General features: G+C 48.7%; 1 protein-coding gene across 2 annotated transcripts in view; it reads left to right on the top strand.

Annotated features, from left to right (window-relative positions):
* LOC147428991 (2-dehydro-3-deoxyphosphooctonate aldolase 1-like) overlaps window positions 1–19359 on the top strand; it is a 173157-nt gene that overhangs the window by 41899 nt on the left and 111899 nt on the right. For both annotated transcript variants that reach the window (XM_086495373.1, XM_086495374.1), the window contains exon 3: window positions 18893–18989. In XM_086495373.1, the coding sequence (XP_086351499.1) occupies window positions 18893–18989 (97 nt within the window). The remainder of the gene's footprint in view (window positions 1–18892; window positions 18990–19359) is intronic.

Below are 19359 nucleotides of genomic sequence, written 5' to 3'. Positions count from 1 at the left end.
CGCCACCCTTGCAGGGCCGCACGCCGCCAACGCAGCGGCCTTCGGGGCTTGCCATCGCCAAGGCACCACGGGAGCTCTCTCCCTTGCACATGCCTCAAGTGGCACTCCACTTTGGCCTTATACCCCGCTCCATTGCTCTGTGTATGTGCTTATGGGGCCATTTACCACCACATGGCAGCAGTTAGGGCCCCCCTCTTGGGGTGACTTCCAAAGCTACAAAACCTTTTACAAGAAATCATCTATTTAGATTTTTTTCCCCACACTTCACCAACCTGCAATATTCCAGTCCAGGGTTAGATTCCCCAACCGCAAAGCCCGACCAAAATTTCACTTTGTCGACTTGAAACCCCTCAGCTCTAGCCATATTTTGAGAGTCCTCGAGCCCTCGAACCGAGGCCTTAAAAAAGCCAATTTTCATCTGCAATCAACTTCAGACATAGACACCCAATCTTTAGACTTCTGTATCTTTCCGCTCCGGGCTCCGTCTGATGTGCAATCAATTCTTGCTAGCTCTGTATGATGCATACCCTGCTGTAAAACCTTGCCGCAACTCAAAAGACGCCATGTTGCACGATTCCCCATGCGGTCAGGTCGGCACCAACCTAGCCCCCAGCAAAACTTCAGCTGGCAATAAAATGCAATCTGTAGCTCCTATCTGCAACCTGAAAAGACGAGTAGGCTCCATAAATTGAACTCTACACGCCTATATCCTGACTTCCACTTGGACCACCTGTCCTCAGCCGCCCTGCCCGACAAGAATCTGCAACACTCTGAACCTTCAACCTTCCATAACTTGGGCTCCATAGCTCTGTTTGATGAGCCGTCTGGACCTGCTCCTTCAGCACTTCAAGCTCTTCATTCCTGGACCCAAAGACTGCACCTCACATCTCCTCACTTGCTCTCCAAATTAGCCCCTCATGGAGCCTTCCTTGGCCTATAAACCGCATCAGTCACACACCCCCGCTGCTACCTGTCAGCCCATGATCTTCCTAGCTGCTCCAACCTTTTGCCATGCTTTTGCTAGCCTTCTGTCCATGCTACCTTCTAGGGTCGACACACTTTGGCTATACCAACGTCTTTGGCTGAAGCTTAGGACAAGGTGGTCCGCTCTTACAAGGAAGTTGTTATAGGCGAAGCCTCTTCGTTGCAAGGTGCTTTTACTTTCAATCCTTCGGGTCCAGGTCTTGACCCACCTCCTCAGGTGCTTGCAGTCGGGGAGGATGTGTCGATGGGCACTGGTACTTGAGTTTTCTCCCATTTTCCCATTTCCTCGCCCACAGTATGTACCATATCAGAATGCATATTTCTTTGAATTGCATCTCCTATAATGTGCGTGGGTTATGCAATCACGACAAGTGACGGCTAACCTGGCACTATGTATATACATGTCACGCGGACATTGTGGTTCTTCAGGAGCATAACCGGCATCAATTTGTAGGACAAACCTCTTACCTTGCAGGCTACTAGATAGCTTATGCAGGCTCAACCGGCTATTCTGGTGTGCTTATACTTGTTTGACACGAACACTTCCCGACCTTGGTTTTCAATGACCCGGCTGGGAGATGGATGGTCATCCAATGTATTGTTAATGGAGAAGTTTTTGAATTTGAAGGCTTATATGCATACACAGCTTCTGCAGATAGGGCATGGTTGTGGAGTGCTATCTCCTCTTATTGTTGGCGTTCTAATGCATTTCTCTGTGGGGACTTTAATAATGCACCTAACCTTGCAGATAATACTACTGGGCATTCTCACATGCTTCATACGGAATGGCAATCGTGGGATCAATTTATAATGACAACATGTAATGGGCTTGATTTGTGGCCCCTATCGCATGCGACTGATCGAGGATTCACTTTTCAACATAATGCTCAATCTATGTATCGCGCTCGGCTAGATCGCTGGTATCTTTTTCACATGCAACAATATGATGACTTTGTATGCGAGCTGAGGATTGACTATGCTATGTGTCTTTCGGATCATTTTCCTGTATGCTTGAAGCTTCGTTTTGGCTCTTTTGATGCCAATGCTCGCCTGCCCAGGAAGAGGCTTTTGCATGTCAATAATGCTTATCTCAAGCATGAGCCTTTTCGGGCTATGATTGTGGATATCATCCCGGCTTTGATCTCCCAGATGTATGTTGATATGGACATAGCCTGGTTCCGCTTTGTTATGTGTGTTCAATGTGTTATCCAGGATTATGGTAGAGATTATTTGTCGCAATTAAGGGAACAGGTTAATCAGGCGAAGGATGCTTGTAGCAGGCTAATGCACTTGGCGAATCATTCTTCTCTTACTGACACTCAAGCGACTGAGTTGTTTTTTGCTTGTGCTATGTTACGGCACAATGATGAGAGGAAATTGGCCAATGTAGACTTGAGCTCGACGACAAGCTTTTGCAGACAAAGGATGTTCTTCTAAACAATTTTTTGAGCATTTGCATCACTCCAGGCAGTCTCAAGCTATACAAAGAGTTAAATTACCGTCAGGGGAATGGACCTCCACATTACAAGAGCTAGCACTAGCCCTACATTCTCATTATGGCAAGATTTTTGAGGCCCCTTCTTCTCCCACGAGAGCAGCTTATCAAGCGTGTTGCATGTTTCTATCACATGTTACTCCCATCCTTTCGATGCGGCAGGCTCAAGACTTGGAAGTTGTTTTCACTGAGCCGGAATTGCATGCTAGCTTGCTTGATTTGGGTCGATGGAGAGCTCCTAGTTGGGATGGCCTCTCTGTGGAATTTTTCTTGTCCTTCTGGGATTATTTGAAGTTGCCTCTGTTGTTCATGATGAAACAGCTTGGGAACAGCAGGAACTGCCCTCCTCTTGGAAAGAAGGTTTGCTCAAGCTGATACCTAAGCATGCATTGTGCGAAGAATTCTCTCATTGGCGGCCGATTACACTTATGCCTGTGGTATATATGGCAAAAATGCTAGCTAACAGACTCAAGTGCTTTTTGCATGAAGGCTTGCATCAATCTCAATACGGCTTCATTCTACGACGTCAAATTACTGATAACCTCGCGAATGTCATCATTGGTATGGAATATGCAAAATACACTCGACAGGATGTATTGGTCATGCAGGTTGACATTGAAAAGGCCTTTGATACTGTTCTTTGGGATTATATTGCGGATACCATGCAACACTTGGGATTTGGACCTAGGATATCCCGTGTTGTGCTGTTCTTGTATGCACACAACACTTCTGCGGGCTTGCGGGATGGATCTCTTACAGAATCTTGGCCTTTGGGACGGTCGATGAGACAGGGCTGCCCTTTGAGTGCTTTGCTCTATGCGATTGCTACTCACCCCTTGTTTATGTATTTGGATTCCTTGACTTCCAGTGGCAGGCTACATGGCCTTACTTTACCTTCGGGACGACAATTTGCTCCTTCGGGACGACAATTTGCTGGTCAGGCCTCAGGCCTATGCAGATGACTCTTTGTTTATGCTTCGTAATCACTATGATGATGTACAACAAATTATGCATACTCTTCACTTGTTTGGATTGGCAGCGGGTCTCAAAGTTAACTTTTGTAAATCCAAGCTATTGCCTCTGAAGGAGTGTGATTGGCATAAGCTATTATGGCTTGGGGAGATTGTTCCTCCACATGCTCTGGTTCGCCATTTGGGTTATCCGTTGGGTTGGAATGTATCGGCTATGCAAAAACTAGATTGGGTGCTCCAACGTCTACATTCCAAGTTAAATTATTGGAAACTGTCCACGTGGCCACTTCATGTACGTCTTGGATTGTCCAATGCATCCTTGTGGCTTATGTGCAGTTTTACTTGCCTTTGTTATCATGGCCTCAGTTGCGCTTGCAGTCCCTCATGTCCAATATTTTAGAGCATTTTTGGCGGACTTCGTCTACCAAGAAGGGTCTTCGGCTTCTCTCTATGGACAAGTTGTGTTCTCCCAAGCGGCTTGGAGGGTTAAATATTTTGGACTTGCGACGTCATCTTTTGGCCCAGAAAGCTATGCTGCTGCCAGTTTTGGTGGAGTAGCAACAACCCTTGGCTCTCATGGTCACACATTTGTGTACGCACATTGTCACGCCAGCTTTTGGTCATTGGCAACCGACTTATTGGGATGTTGTTTTTGAGAAGCTTGAAGGACACATTCCTGGATGTCCCTTTACTTCTTCTCTCATTGTTGATTGGAAAGTTGTCACTTCGCATTTGGCTTGGAATGGTTGACCATTTGCTGTGGGTAATTCTCTTCGTTTGGAGAGTCTGCATTGGAGCAAGGCCTTCGCTTCGACTTTGGTTCAACGGTCTCCTCGCCAAGCATATTTTCTTACCCAGAAAGGAATCTGTCAGGTGCATCAAGTGCTTGATGGCTCGGGTTATGTTCTTTCGTCTGCTGATGCACTGTCCCGCTTTCGGTTGGGTCCTCACTATTCTTCTCTTTGGCGGGAAATTCAAAGGATGCTTGTTGATCACTCATCCGTTCCTCCTTTGGATGTGGACTCTCGCTTCTCTGTTTGGAATCTGGCTATGACTAGATTGGACTGCATCTCAGCTGGTAGTGTATATGCTATCCTTCAGTCTGATATATGGATTGTGCATCATGGTAATCAGTTGTGGTTGCTCTCCGAGTCATCCTTGTGGTGGCAACACACAATCTCTGGTATTTGGCCGAGTCATCTAACTTTGAAGGAATGGGTTTTCTTGTGGCGCTGCTTGGTGGGAGCTCTACCTGTTGGCAGTGTGTTACATACTCGGCATATTGCACCTTCCCATTGCCCCAGATGCCTTGAAGCTGAGGAGACCGTGCCACACTTACTATGGCGTTGTCGCCACTCTAGAGCCTTCATTCGGCAAGTGTTGACTGCTCTTCCGTTGCGTTTTCCTTCCGGCTCTTTTCATAGACGCTTTTGGCTTTTGGAGTGCTTCAGTCATCGCATTCTCAGTTTGCGGTGTTCTTCACTTGGGTCAGATTTTGGACTCTGTGGGCCATCTGGCACCATAGGAACTCCTTAATGTTCCAAGGCACTTATGTTGACCCCTTCCCCTATTTCAAATCATCTCTTGGTGAAGCACTACATTTTGCTTATGACGTTGGAGACATCACTCTTGAGCACAGGGCTGACACACATCACATACTTTCACATAGGCAATTGCATCCCGAAAGACATAGGGCCACCATAGACCACTCTGGAGAATCTTCTGGGCGATGATATGACCAAGGTAATGGCCACCAGTGGGACCACTGTGGGCATCCTCCAGAATAAACTCAACTTCATGAGGAGAGACACACTGCCTCAGAACACCATTCGGTCTCGACTTGTAGAGTTGGCCTCCAATGAGAGTGAATGGCCTGGACTTCCATAACAGTCGTCTCTTTTGCAATGGAGACGCGTTCTCTGGGTACAAGCTAGTAGATAGCAAATGCAAAACATCGCCGTACCATTCCGGAATGGTATCCATCTTAAAGAGACTGCTATCTGGAAAGTCGTTTGCAACCCTTGTTGCTTCTTCACCTGTGTGAATGTGAGGGAGGTGGTCGGCAAGGACATGATGTTTGCCGGGCCTAAGTACCACTTCGAAATCAAACTCTTGAAATAAGAGTAGCCATCTCCATACTCGACCTGCAACTTGCGGCTTAATAAGCAGATAGCGGAGGGCATGTTGATCAGTAATAACTGTGAAATGGACTCCTAATAAATAATGGCGAAATTTTTGTAAAGCATACAGAATGGCCAAACCTTCCCTCTGTGGTGCTATAGTTGCGCTTTGCCTTGGTGAGCAGGCGACTTGCATAGTGAACAGGGCGATCCAGATTGTACTCCTTACTAGGTTGAGTTAGCACAACACCCACAGCTAGTTGACTGGCATCGGTATGCACATGAAAAGGAAGAGACCAATCGGGAGCCACTAGAATAGGCGCTTCAGTGAGGCGTTTTTTGAGGTATGCAAAAGCTTCAGCCTCTGCGTTGGACCATTGAAAGAGGACAGTAGCACTGGTGAGTCGGGTCAGTGGTTGAGCCACCTCTGCATACATGCGTATAAACTTGCGATGATAGCCTACAAAGCTCTGCACACCTTTTGGGTTGATGGGAAGCGGTAACTTCAAGATTGCCAGGATCTTCTCTGGGTCAGGCGCTAAACCTTTAGCAGACACCACATGGCCTAGAAGTGTGCCCTCAGTGACCAAAAAATGACATTTGTTAGGATTGAGCTTTAGGCGTGCCTCTCTGTACTTAAGGATGACAACAGAGAGCTCAACGAGGTGCTCCTCTAGATTTTCCACTGGGGTTGAACATTGAGCACCTGAGAAGGTCGAAAAATCGTCCATGACGATGCGAAGATGATCCGTAAGTAAAGGACAAAATATGAGATATACTGCTCGATTGAAGGAAGGTGGAGCGTTTTTCAACCCAAATGACATTCTAGTGTAGATAAAAATGTCCCAGGGAGTCACGAAAGTCGTTTTAATCTGATCACGTGGATGGATGCCCAATCGATTGTATCCATTGAACCCATCCATGAAATTGTACAATACATGCCCTCCTACATCTTTTAGCACACGCTCAGTGAGAGGTGTGGGAAAACCATCCGGGATAGTTACCTTGTTCAGAGCGCGGTAATCTACGCACACACGGATTTTATTGGACTGCTTCTTAGGCCCTATCACCATGGGTGATAACCACTCAGAGTGCTCCATAGGTACAATGATCCCTGCTTCTTGCATTTTTTCTAGCTCTGACTTGACAGCCTCTGCATACTTGGGTTGAGCTTGCAAGCTCGGCCTCTGATGACATGCTTAGCCCCTTCAACCAGAGGGATAGTGTGGACACCCAATTCTGGTGGGATCCCTTCCAAATCCTTGTAGGACCAAGCAAAAACATCTTTAAAAGAGTGTATAAAAGAGACTACTTGATTGAGTAACGCGGGATGCTCCCATAACCAAGCTGCTAAGAGTACGTGATGAGGTTGTCAGGATCTCCCAGGTTGACTTCTTTGACCGGGTCAGGAGGTGTAGCTAGAGAGGGTGCCTCAGACATAGTTACCCGGAACGCGGAACGGGAATGGCGACGGGCCTCCCTGCGGAACGGGGGAACGGCAAGGGGTCCGGAACGGGAACGACGCGGAACGGGAGGCATTAAAAAACACCCAAAATAATGCAATTTTTAGCGTTATATGTTTGAACTTTGAATACAAGTAGTATTAGAGTCCTTTGACTCTAATACTCACAAAAAACATACCATTCCACCTTATTATGGCTTGATTGCATCGTGTGGTGATGCGCGGTCATAGTACGTTCACAACAGACACAATGCATGCTTGAGATAGAGAGCTTGAGAGAGGCTTCACTTCTTGAGACGAAGGGAGAGAGAGCTTGAAGCCTTGAAAATTGAGGGCAAGCCCAAGAGAGAGAGCTTGAGAGCTTGAGGCCCGAGCGTGAGGGTAGAGGAAGAGAGAGAGAGCCTTGAGGCTTGTTGCATTTGGGAAGGAAAGGGGTGAGAGGGGAGCAATTTATAAGGAAAAACACACACCCAAAATCTGTCCCTTTATGCTTTCTTACCATTGCTGCCGTCCCGGCGTTCCGGGCCGTTCCGGCCCCGTTCCCCCCTGCCGTTCCGGTATTCCCTGGTCTGTCGGAACGCCTGGCCGTTCCGGGCACCTCAGCCGGCAACTACGTCGTTCCGGCGTTCCAGGCCTTGGTAGGGGCGTTCCCCTGTAACTCTGGCCTCAGAAGATGAAGAGTGAGCTGCCTCTTGGAGCTTGGAGACATCATGGGCTGGTGTTTGATCGATTGGAAACTCTGCATACTCCTCTTGTAACCATCCTGGTGAAGCTCCTTGAAGGGTAAGTCTTCAGACACAACAGAGTGCTTTTGAGTGGGCGGGGCGTCAGACCCGGGAGATGTTAGAGGAAGAGGTGGAACGTAGGCGAACTCATGTAGAGGAGATTTCTTTCTCCTTCGGTGATGTGTTATAGGTTCACCAAGGCCGACGACTTCCATCAGAGGAACACTTGAATCATGGTCATCTAAGACTAACACACTTGCTTCTTTGATTGACACACTTTCTGTTGTAGGACTTGGGTCGCTGGTGTCAGCCCGAGGAGCTGGGAGAGAGTGTGTTCTAGGCGGTGAGGCTTGAATAGAAACCACATAGCACGACATCGATGTGGTAGCTTCCAACCATCGCAGAAGGTCTTCGTCAGACCGTCAGGTGGGATAGGCTGCTCGGGGTCGGGGTTGGACTATACTGACAATGAGCTGTGATGAACCACTGGATCCATACCTCCTTCGAGTCGAATTGGTTACATGTGGGAGCCAGGAGTATGTATCCACATGGCATTGTTTCCCCAATCGTGAAGTGCCTTAGTATGCCGCAACCATGGTCTACCAATAAGCAAAGGAAATCCATCCTCCACCTGGGGAAGACTGACCACTGCAAAATCCAAACTAAAGGTGGGGTCTTGTACCTTCAGAGGCACCTTGTCTACTATGCCCACCGGATAGACAGTCCTCTGATCTGCCAATGTAACAGTGAATGGATCAAGGCGGGTAGGCTGTAGACCTAAAGCCAACATAGTAAACTTTGGCATTAGATTGATCCAAGATCCACCATCCACTATGACGCTTGAGAAGTGACGCCCAAGAATAGACACAGTGAGATGAGGACTTTTGTAGTCGGTGAGGAGAGCAACTGGATAAGAAATCATGTAAGACTCTGAAGGTTGTACAGGGAGATGCCCGCCTCTAGGCCCCTCACCTGGGTACAGAGACTGAATGACTGAGAGGGTGTCACTTCTGAGGGTTGCATCTAGCCGGAGCATCTCATAAAGGGACACTTGTTGAAAGGTGTTCTTCAAGATTGCTTCCGCTGTGGGCTTAGCTCCTTCAATCTGGGCTTCCTCTGGAACTTTGACCTGTTGCAAGTCAGCCACTGCTTCCAGGAAGGCTTCATCAGTGCCTGAAAGCATAGAGATTGGCCTACTTCTAGCACCAATTAAGGGTTCGTCAGTTTGGTCAGGTTGCGGAAGTGATGGACGAGATGGACCTGTTGGCAAGCTGAGACCCAGAGTTGCTCTTTGTGCCCGAGTGAGTACGCAAGCGGGCTCCGCCACTTGTGGCCGAACTGTATGAGTAGCAGGTGATGGCTGAGGGGTGGTGTTCACTGTGGTCAGATTGATCTTCAGGAATGTGAATTCTTGTTGGTTCTGAGTTGGGCCTGAAGATGAGGATGCCCTTTGCTTGGCACAATCCTTATTGTAGTGGTCCTTAGACTCCAAACAATGTCTGCAAGGAGGAGACCCTTCAGGTAAAGGACACTTACTTTGGTAATGCACATATTCTCCACATCTGTAGCATAAGATGGGCCGATTAGACGGACGAAACGGGGGACAAGTGGTCGCTGCTCTTGTTGCTGCATGGAGTTGGAGGCTGAGGTGTAGAAGCTCTGAGGAGCTGAAGGAGCATGGGTATAAAAATTTTGAGGTGGAAACATACTTGACATACCTTGGACAGTAGGGGTACTGAGCAAAGGTGGCATGTAATTTTGATGGCCATAGGGGGAGACCATTTTAGATGTTGGTGCTATCCCTTGGTGGAGAGAAGGACCTAGACTTTGTTGTATTTTTCGCAATCCCTTGATATAGTAGCAATCCTTGTCTTCATGCCCCGACTTTTCGCAAAAGTGGCAATAATTCTGAAGGGGACAGTCCTGTGGAGGGTGTCCTGGAGAGCGACACGAGCTGCACCATACTATAGCTTTGGTCTCCTGCTGAGACCGAAGCTCTTCTAGCTCTCTCTTGATTTGATCCAAAGCCTCGTGATGTGGGGGCTTCTCTTGTCTAAGAGAGATTGATTTCTCCTCTTGAAGAGCGCGTTGTAGTTTTAGGGCTTCAAGTTCCCTACGTAAAGAAGTCAACGGATTAGAAGGACTTTCCGAAAACAGTGAGGGGGTCTCTACCTGCGGGGAGTTGGTGAACAGCTTCCTCGCTCCCTCTATCCTAGTAGTAGCTGCGACAAACTCCTCTAGAGTGGCGTCAGGTCGGAGACTCTCTCGAAATTTTTTCTGAGAAGTTTTTGGAAGAGCCTTCTCCACCCACTTTTTAACCATAAATTCACCCGGTTGCTGAGGAAGCTTTGCAACCAGAGACTTGGTTTTAGTCATGAGTTCTGCAAAAGTTTCCTCTGGCTGGAGCACCATGTTGGCCAACTCATCCAAAACCTTTTCCTGGTAGTCGCCTGGTCTGAATGCTGCACAGAACTGTTGTCTTAAAGCTGCCCAAGTTGCAAAATGGTTCTCTGCAAACTGACTGTACCACTTGTCTGCTAAGCCATCCAAGGTAGATGGAAAGAGTACCAAATAAGCATCTTCTCTATTAAGACCACGACCTCTACAGAGAGATACAAACCTCCTTGCATGGTCGTCTGCATCTTCTGAGGAGAGTCCCTTGAAGGTAGGAAACTTGATGTTTACCTTGGCCAAAACACTGGTCAACGCCTCCATGGCCTCTTGATGAGGAGCCCGTTGCTCAATAGCTTGCTGTAACAAATGGAGGAGAGCTTTACTGGGGAAGGTGACCTGGAAGATGTAGAACTGGATGCAGGAAGTGGAGGTATGGGTGATGAGGTTGGTGGACTTCTACTAGGTACCAAGGGTTGACGTCTTCTGTTGTAGTACTTCAGAGGACTCAGTAGTGCGCTTTGATGCTCAAATGACCGCCTTGTATGTGTCATGCAGTGACCACAAACCCAACCAAACTTTGGGCAAGAAGACCTTTAACTGACTGAATGGACACAGGTCTGGACTCTCTAGACCAGGGCAAGTGACTAGACCACCTGGTCCAGGACCAGGGAAGTGACTAGACCACCTAGTCGGACGAGGGGCGAGGAAGGGCTAGACCAAGGCGAGGACTTGGTTGGACGAGGGCGAGAGAGGACTAGACCAGAAGGGCGAGAGACTAGGTCAGCTAGAGTAAGCTGTCTAAGGTGAAAACTGGAACAGAACAGCAGGCTGCACTGGGCAAGACGAAGTAGGCGAGGCTAGGTAAAACCCAACTAGCTCCTCGATTTCTCGATTTGCACCTCAACAGAGAGTGAGACTTCAGTTGAGGTCCCACCGGGCGTGCCAACAATGAGAGTACCTGTAGCGTGGATAGCATGCTCTCTACAGTGGGTGCTCCTCAGTGCAATGTGCGTGACATCTCACTCAAACAGAATGAAAACAAAGGAAACAATAGATAACAACTGATCAACACAGAGACAAAGCAGCAGACCCGAACATATGGACTCGACTATCTCAAAGAACCGATACAGACTCTGGCGTGGCAGCACACTCAGCTCCAGCCCAGAACTCAAGGGTACAATGGGGGTGTCGAGGCTGAGATGTGCAGGGATGGTGCAGACGTGCTGTGTGTATAGACTCGTTACTCTAGACGATGGCATGAAGAAGATCCGTCATGACTCCGCGCTACTACTCATATGTACCACCATAAAGAGCCACCAACGGCTCATAAATGTCAGCATCTAAGTCTATCTCCACTGAGTGGTGGTGGTGACCTGGCCACGATGTCCACTAGATCACTGTATCCCTGCCACGTGTCACTGCCCAGCGACCTAGCGAGTCCGTCTAGTGTGAACCAGACCAGACCAAAGACCAACTGTAAAGACCAAATTGTACTAACTGTGTGTCCAGTGAAAGTGACACTGTTGCCTGCTACACCCTTGTAACAATAAAAAGGTCTTTTGGGCCTCATTACTCAGAGCATCTGGATGCAGAGTCTGAGTGTGACTTTCTTGTACTTTGCACACAATTAATATAAAAAGAAATACTGAAAGGGGCGCCAGTCTTTGGGGCCAATATCTCTTGGCACGGAACTACGCCGGGCCGTGTCGTCTCTTGTGAACTGTTTTGAAGTGAATCTTTGCTGTGTCGCGGTAGAATCTAGACTTGGGGTGTCCAAGTTTGTTACAAAGAGAGATACTATAACTCTACCAAAATGCCCTAACAGCTCAAACTCGCAAATTCTCTTATGAGTAAGTCTTTGTAGACTTGCCACATGCCAATCTTCTCATTTTAGTCAAAAGCCTCTAATTTAAGGCTTAGATGTTAAGTTTTTCCACTGAATCTATCCATGAAGGCCTAAGTGGATTTTAAGTTACCCAAGGTTCTAGTCCTATAATTTTTGCAACCTGGCAAGAAGGGTATACTTACTGCCCATTTGCAAGCCAGGAAAATATGTGAGCAAGCAGCACACATAGGGTTTTGGAGGGGCTCCCCAATTCCGAAACTAATCATGACATTCATGCAAGAAAGTAGCATGCAAAAATTAGGCATGCAAGCCATTAATATGCTATGCAATGCAATGTCAGTATGGATGGTCCCTGTTCATGAGCCTATGACTAGAGGACAATCCCGGAAAGTCCACAATGTTACTAGACCTTGTGGAAATCTTGCACACAAAGCATTTCCGGGTATGTGCATGTGAGCAAAGTCCCAAAAAAAAGCCAAGTCCACTGTTTTGCGCATGAGCTCAAAGTTCAAGACCCAACAAAACATAAAATTTGAGAACACCTAGAAAGCGATGTTGACCCATGAGGCATCATCATTTGAGAGGACAACATTCGGACCACAACTACCATTTAAGCGGCCAAAAGTTGATAGCTAGACACGTTTTCAGCATTGCATTCGCAACCCGATCTCAGATCTGCATTTTTGCAGTCAACATTCAGGCCTTGAATCCTCACATTAGGTGTGCAAATCAACCCTTGTTGTGGTGGCCATGTGCAACCCACACCGAGTCGGATTTCATTGGGGCATCCAATCAGCCCTGGTTGTGCCTCATTCTAAAGAGTTAGCTTGGCTACATCTAGTAGAGTTGAGTCTTGCATTGACGCATATGCATATGTATACATTCTATGACGCAATCTTAAACAAATAGCACATTAGTAACGGTGTGGGGGGCCCTTGAGAGGGTTGGTTGGGACCCCATAGGTGCATCTTCTCCTCTCTCTATCTCTCTACATCTCTACCTCATCTCTTTGACTCTCTCTCTCTCTCTCTCTCTCTCTCTCTCTCTCTCTCTCTCCCCGAAGAAGGAGAGATTAAAGGGGAGGCTAAGGAAGCCCTCAAGGAGGAGATCACCAAAGCCCTCACCGCAAGCATTGAGGACAAATTAGAGGACACCAAAGAAGGATGGGTCGAAGTGGTCAAAAAGAACATCAAGAAGGTTGCAAGAGAGGAAGCCCAAAAAGATGAGGTACTCATCGTACACACAACCATCGAGGAGGAGAAGATGCGACAAGCTCGCCGTCTCAATGTGCGAGTGACCGGCATCAAAGAAGAAGAAGGGTCTACACCCGAGAGCGATGGGAAAGCTTTATGCAAGAAAGTGGGATACAAGGAAGAAGAAATCCCTTTCTCCAAAGTTTGGAGAGCCGGCAAAGATCCAAAGAAGAGAGCTCTCATCCTCCAATTCGCCTCCGAGGAGTCTCGAACTTCTTTCCTCCGAAAGAGGGTCATCTTGAGAGGGCTAGAAGGCCCCCCGATTTATCTTGATGATGACCTCACAAAGATGCAACAAGATCACCGTCGCGCGTGCATGCCTAGAGTCCACCAAGCCCGCAAAGAAGGGAAGAAGGCAGTATATCGAGATGGTAGGGTTATCATTGATGGCAAGACCATCGCATAGGGACTCGCGGCCTGTGGGACACACGAGGAGATTCATGTCACGGTTTGGAATTGCAATGGAGACCTATGGACACACCCAGAGAGACTTGAGGAGGTGATGAGAGGTCGAGACATCATTCTACTTACAGAGACACACGAGAGCCCAGAGAGAGGGTTACCACGGATACATGGATTCCAGTGGGAGTCTCTACATCGAGGATGTATGCGCCAGCACACCACTCGTGGCTCAGGAGGAGTGGCCATACTCTTTAGACAGGGGCTTCACAGCAGACTACAGATTGTTGCCCGGGACCCACAGGCCCGCTACATGTGGATTCGCCTCGAGCTCTCACGAGACAGGATCGTCTACATTGCCCTTTGCTACTTTGCTCCCACAGGCTCCAGATTCGCCCCTATTGAGCAGGAGTCACCGTACGCATGCCTCACGGAGGAGATTATGGAGTACTCCAGACTGGGTGAAGTCTTCCTTATGGGAGACTTCAATGCTCGTACGCGCAGTGAGCAGTGTGAGGCATATGACCACGAGGACCCAGAGGCAATACACACTCTAGATGAGGAGGCTACTATGAGAGATACAGCAGACAGAGCTCCAGTCACAGCCTACGGACGACATCTACTTCGACTTGGCTCCCAGCACCGTCTCGTTATTTATAACGGGATGGTCCAGTGGCCCACCTCAGGGGGCCTGACTTGTATGCCACATGGAGTTGCAGAGGGAGGGGGGAGTACAGTCGACTATATTCTGGGACCCAGGGAGGCTACACACCTTATCACATCCTTCACCATTCCACCCATACCCATCGGAGCCGACCACACATACCTCTCTTTCTCCATCACCGGAGATACCATCCCACACAGCTCCACAGCACACTCCACACACCACCATCCATTTCACACATGAGCTAGCCTCTCTTTACTCGGCCGAGGTCGAGCATGGCCTATGCCTCCTCCACCCATCCACACCACTCTCAGTTCTCACATCACATATCTCTTCCGTTCTCCACACTTCAGCTATTAGCTCCTTTCCACACACCACTCACACAGGACGCACTCCCCCCCCCGGGACTATGCCTCAGAACCGCTGGTATGATGATGAGTGCAGAGAGCTATACCGACGCCTCCGCGCACAGCGAGCCTTAGGAGAGATCACAGAGAGAGAGGCCAGACGGCATATGAAGACGCTAACACGCCAAAAGCGGCGAGCATTCGAAGAGGCACAGGAGCTTGAGCTATACCGCCTATTCATGAGCATGGATAGCGCGACGGCATGGCGTACCCTGCGCGAGCCACGTCCGACTACAGCTATTGAGGATCCACAGATATGGCATGATTATGCAGAGCGACTTTACGAGGTACCAGGACAACCTCCTATCCCACAGCCACACGAGCCACGCCCCACGTGCTCCTCCTTCTTTACAGCACAGATGGTAGAGAGGGCCATACGCCGCATGCAGCACAGACGATCAGCTGACCATACTGGATTACAGAGTGAGCACATCATTTATGCGGCCTCCACTATAGCCCCGTTGATTGCACATGTCTTCAACCGGGCTATAGGGGAGGGCTTCCCAGAGGAGTGGACACAGCACACCATAGTGCCTATCCACAAATCTGACGACACCCTGGATCCAGGGAACTACAGGACTATCATGATTGGCCACACGATGGCCAAGCTATATGGAGCAGTACTTGAGGCACAGCTCAGCTACTACGCAGAGATCGAGGGTTTACGAGCTCCAGGCCAGGCAGGTTTCAGACGAGCTTTCTCCACCACTGATCACATCTTCGTTCTGCGTTGCCTCATTGATGGGGCAAAGGCGCGGAAGAAGAGGCTTTACTGCTGCTTTGTGGATTTCCGCAAGGCCTTTGACACAGTCCCACGCGAGAGACTCTTCCAGCGCCTTCACAGCATTGGGGTACCAACAGAGATGATTTGGGCCATATATGCTCTCTACGAGAAGGTGACGGGTCGAGTTCGTTGCCCAGGCGGTTTTTCAGAGACCATTGCTAGCACCATTGGTGTTAAGCAAGGATGCCCACTCTCCCCGACACTCTTTGGGCTCTACATCGACGAGATCTCCGACTACATACTGCGAGCAGGGGGAGAGGGGAGCGACTTGGCAGGTACTCCGGTCCACATCATGTTATATGCTGATGATATTGTGTTGATTTCAGAGTCACCCGAGGGCTTGCAACGCCATCTTGAGGCCTTGGACGAATTGAGCACACACAGGGGGTTGACTGTGAACCTTGGCAAACCAAGGTTATGATCTTTCACACATCCAGTGCAGTGAGGAGCGCTGCCACCTTCACAGCAGCAGGAGGACAGGTTGATGTAGTCACCTCCTATGTCTACCTTGGCATCACATTCACCAGCCTACCAGGACCCTTCACTATGAGGCAGGCTGCTGCTGACAGGCTCACCCGAGGATATGCAGCTCTGGCCATGCTAGAGCGGAGATGCCACCAGGCACACTTTCAGGAACCCCGCACGAAGGGGTGGCTTTTCGACACCTTAGTCACCCCGGCCTTGATGTACTCGGCGGCAGTATGGGCACCAGGACTGACAGCTGACCAGTGGACACAGCTTGAGAGGCCACATGTATGTATGATCTCACGCTTGCTCCGCAACAAGAAGACAGTGCCACATGACATTATTAGAGCCGAGCTCGCCACACCACCCATGGTGGTAGAGGCACTATTCCAGACAGTCTGCTTCATCCAGAGGATGAGAGAGCTACCTCCTGACAGACTTACTCGTAGAGCATTTGAGGCAGCTATACAGCTATCAGAGAGTGGGCATGAGAGAGCATGGTACTCACAGGTCAGAGCATGGTTTGAGGGACACGGTCTTGACATGGAGAGCCTACCACCTTTCCAGTACGACCCCCACTCACCATATGTTCACCTCTCTCGCAGTGAGAGGAAATTGGTACTGAGACAGGATCTGTGGCAGCTATACACTAGGAGAGTCTGGGAGTCACCTGGCTTGGGGACGAGGATGTCAGATTACAAAGACCAGTTTCTCACCATATTGCCTGGGGGGTTCATACAGAGACCACGCTACATGGACACATATATGCCACATAGCTCACGGGTGGCGATTGGTCAGCTGAGAGTGGCTTCACACAGGTTAGAGATTGAGATCGGGAGACATACTGGTGTTCCCAGGGAGGAGCGCGTCTGCAGAGCCTGCACAGAGGAGGTGGAGAGTGAGGAGCACTTTGTATGTAGATGCAGAGCATACACTGAGATCAGAGGCAGGTATGAGGCCATCTTCAAAGGACAGCCCACTCTTCGAGAGATCATGGACTCTCGGGATCAGAGACAGCTCGGACGGTTCTTACTAGAGATACAGAGCCATCGGGACACACTACTACAGCCACACACAGCTACACAGACAGAGGGGAGACAGTCGCAGCTCACAGACTTCTTTCAGAGGATTACCGCCCCTCCCCCACCAGACACTCGGAGGGGAGTGACACTCCCACAGGCGGAGGTGAGCCGAGCTAGACGACGACCACGAGTCACAGGCTACAGGGGCGCGAGCTCCCACCACTGACAGATCGAGGAGATCCGAGCCCGGGAGCGCCGTGCCACTGAGGAGCGAGTGGCCCAGATGAGGGCCGACCCGACAGCTTTCATCCGGGCAGCCTTGGCACCAGACCCGCCCATGTACCACATCTTACATCCCCCCATTAGTACAGGATGGAGCTAGATAGCTTGATGCATTCTCATGATTGTACTACCTTGAGCATATAGACATGCATATACCCCTATAGATAGAGCTCCATCCCTCCTCAGATACCCCACTACCTACATTCAGTTCAGTTTTGTATCAGTTTTGTTTCATTTGTCTTTCCGATAGACGGATGACATACACACCATGTACATTTGATTTGTCTCATAGGCCGATTTCGGCCTGACATAGACGTTAAAAATCTTTCTTTCTTTCTTTCTTTCTCTCTCTCTCTCTCTCTCTCTCTCTCTCTCTCTCTCTCAAGTATCTAAAAGGAACCATCAATAACGCAAGGAATGACCCGAGGGTTATGAAAGTGTGATTGCCCGATTCCACCTATTTTCTCAACTCCGCTTCATCCTGGGGGGGGGGGGGGGAGCTTCGTACAGAATATGCTTAGATCTCAGTGGAGCTGAGCCAATATTTCCTTTATGTCTTGGTGATGTCTGGCTTTGCTGTTAGAGGCTTGCGTATTTGATAGCCTGGTGCCCTTTGTCTCCTGCTAGCTCGGCAGATCTTGGCTCGTTGAAGTGTGACCTCCTGCTATGTGGTCGTGGGTGTAAGAGTGGACCTCTGAAAAAACTATGTAAATCTCTGAGTATTGCCCAAGTCTGTTTGATCCCTCCGAGACGCTCATGAAGTGTGGCGGTAGGGGCTGCCTAGGTGATGTCCATGTCTCTTGTACGTATGTACAGCCTGCTGAAGGGCGTTTTAGTACATTGTTTTTCTTGCTAGGTGAGGTGTGTGTGTGCTAGGCATCCTTGTCATACTGGAATTTTTGGTAATCTGTAAACCTCTAACCCATGCTGTGTATACCGCTATCTCAACTGTGCATACCATGGTCCTCTGTCTCATGACTCAGCAAGCTGCTTGGATGCCTCAAATTGCTCTATATAAGAGGCGGTCCAGGGACATCGCTCTCCTGGACCATCACTCTGAATCTATCTATGAGCAGATGGTTTCCACGGTCATGGTCACCTCCTTGACTTGCAGTTCATCCTCTTATCTCTACCTCTTTTGTTGTAGAAGGCGTCTGGAATACTGTGTCCAGCAACATAGGTGGTGCAGCAAACTCTGCTTTGATGATATCATGTGAGACTGAGGATCTGTTGCGTATCATTCTCGACATCATAATGACCTAGGGTTGTGTCCACCAGTGAGCAGCTAAGCTTGATGCTCATACTGCTACTGCATACATCAATGCGTGAATGACCGAAGTATCACATAATGTCATTCACGCCTGTAGCAGACATCTGTTTTTGTCTTTTAAAGTAGAATATGACATACAGCTTTGATCTGACAATAAGTAAAATAACACAGGCACAAACACTCTCTCTCTTCTCTGAGATGTACACAGAAGGTCCACGCACGTGTGCGCACACACATGCATACACACACACACTGCATCAAGCCACCTCGTCTAAAGTTTTGAAGAACTGCATTCATGATTGAAACTGGTAATAATGCTTACAACATTTATATATATTTTTGCTCGTAGGCTTGGGTTGAAGCTGATCTTCAAGTCAAGTTTTGATAAAGCCAACAGAACATCTGCACAGTCCTTCCGGGGACCTGGTTTGGAAGAGGGTTTAAAGGTCTGCTTGACAAGGGCCTTGGAGAACAGGATTGCCTTCTTTCTTGATATAGAAACTGAGTGTATCTTTCTTGGTGTACAACTCACCATCTCTTTTGTAGTTCACGTTTTGGTAGAAGTTTTCCTTTGCTTAAGTTAATGTTGACCATTCTTGTGCGTGTCTGTATGTTTACGCCCTCTTGTGTGTCTGCTTGTGTTTTCCTTCTCTTGCTTCTTTTTTGTATGCATGTCACTGTGTCCAGAGTCCACCATATTATGCTTGAGATTATTTGTCAAGTAGGTTTTGTGTGCTCAGCTCGTGGCCAGTGAGACTATTCCTGAAGTAGATCCAGATCTTGGAGAAAGTGAAAACTACAATTTCCAAGCTAGTA

Source organism: Adiantum capillus-veneris, chromosome 22, assembly GCF_014529385.1.
Source record: "Adiantum capillus-veneris isolate H3 chromosome 22, ASM1452938v2, whole genome shotgun sequence".
In the NCBI taxonomy this organism is placed as follows: domain Eukaryota; kingdom Viridiplantae; phylum Streptophyta; class Polypodiopsida; order Polypodiales; family Pteridaceae; genus Adiantum; species Adiantum capillus-veneris.
Note: the sequence above shows the minus strand (reverse complement) of the source record. Positions and strands in the feature narration are given on the sequence as shown.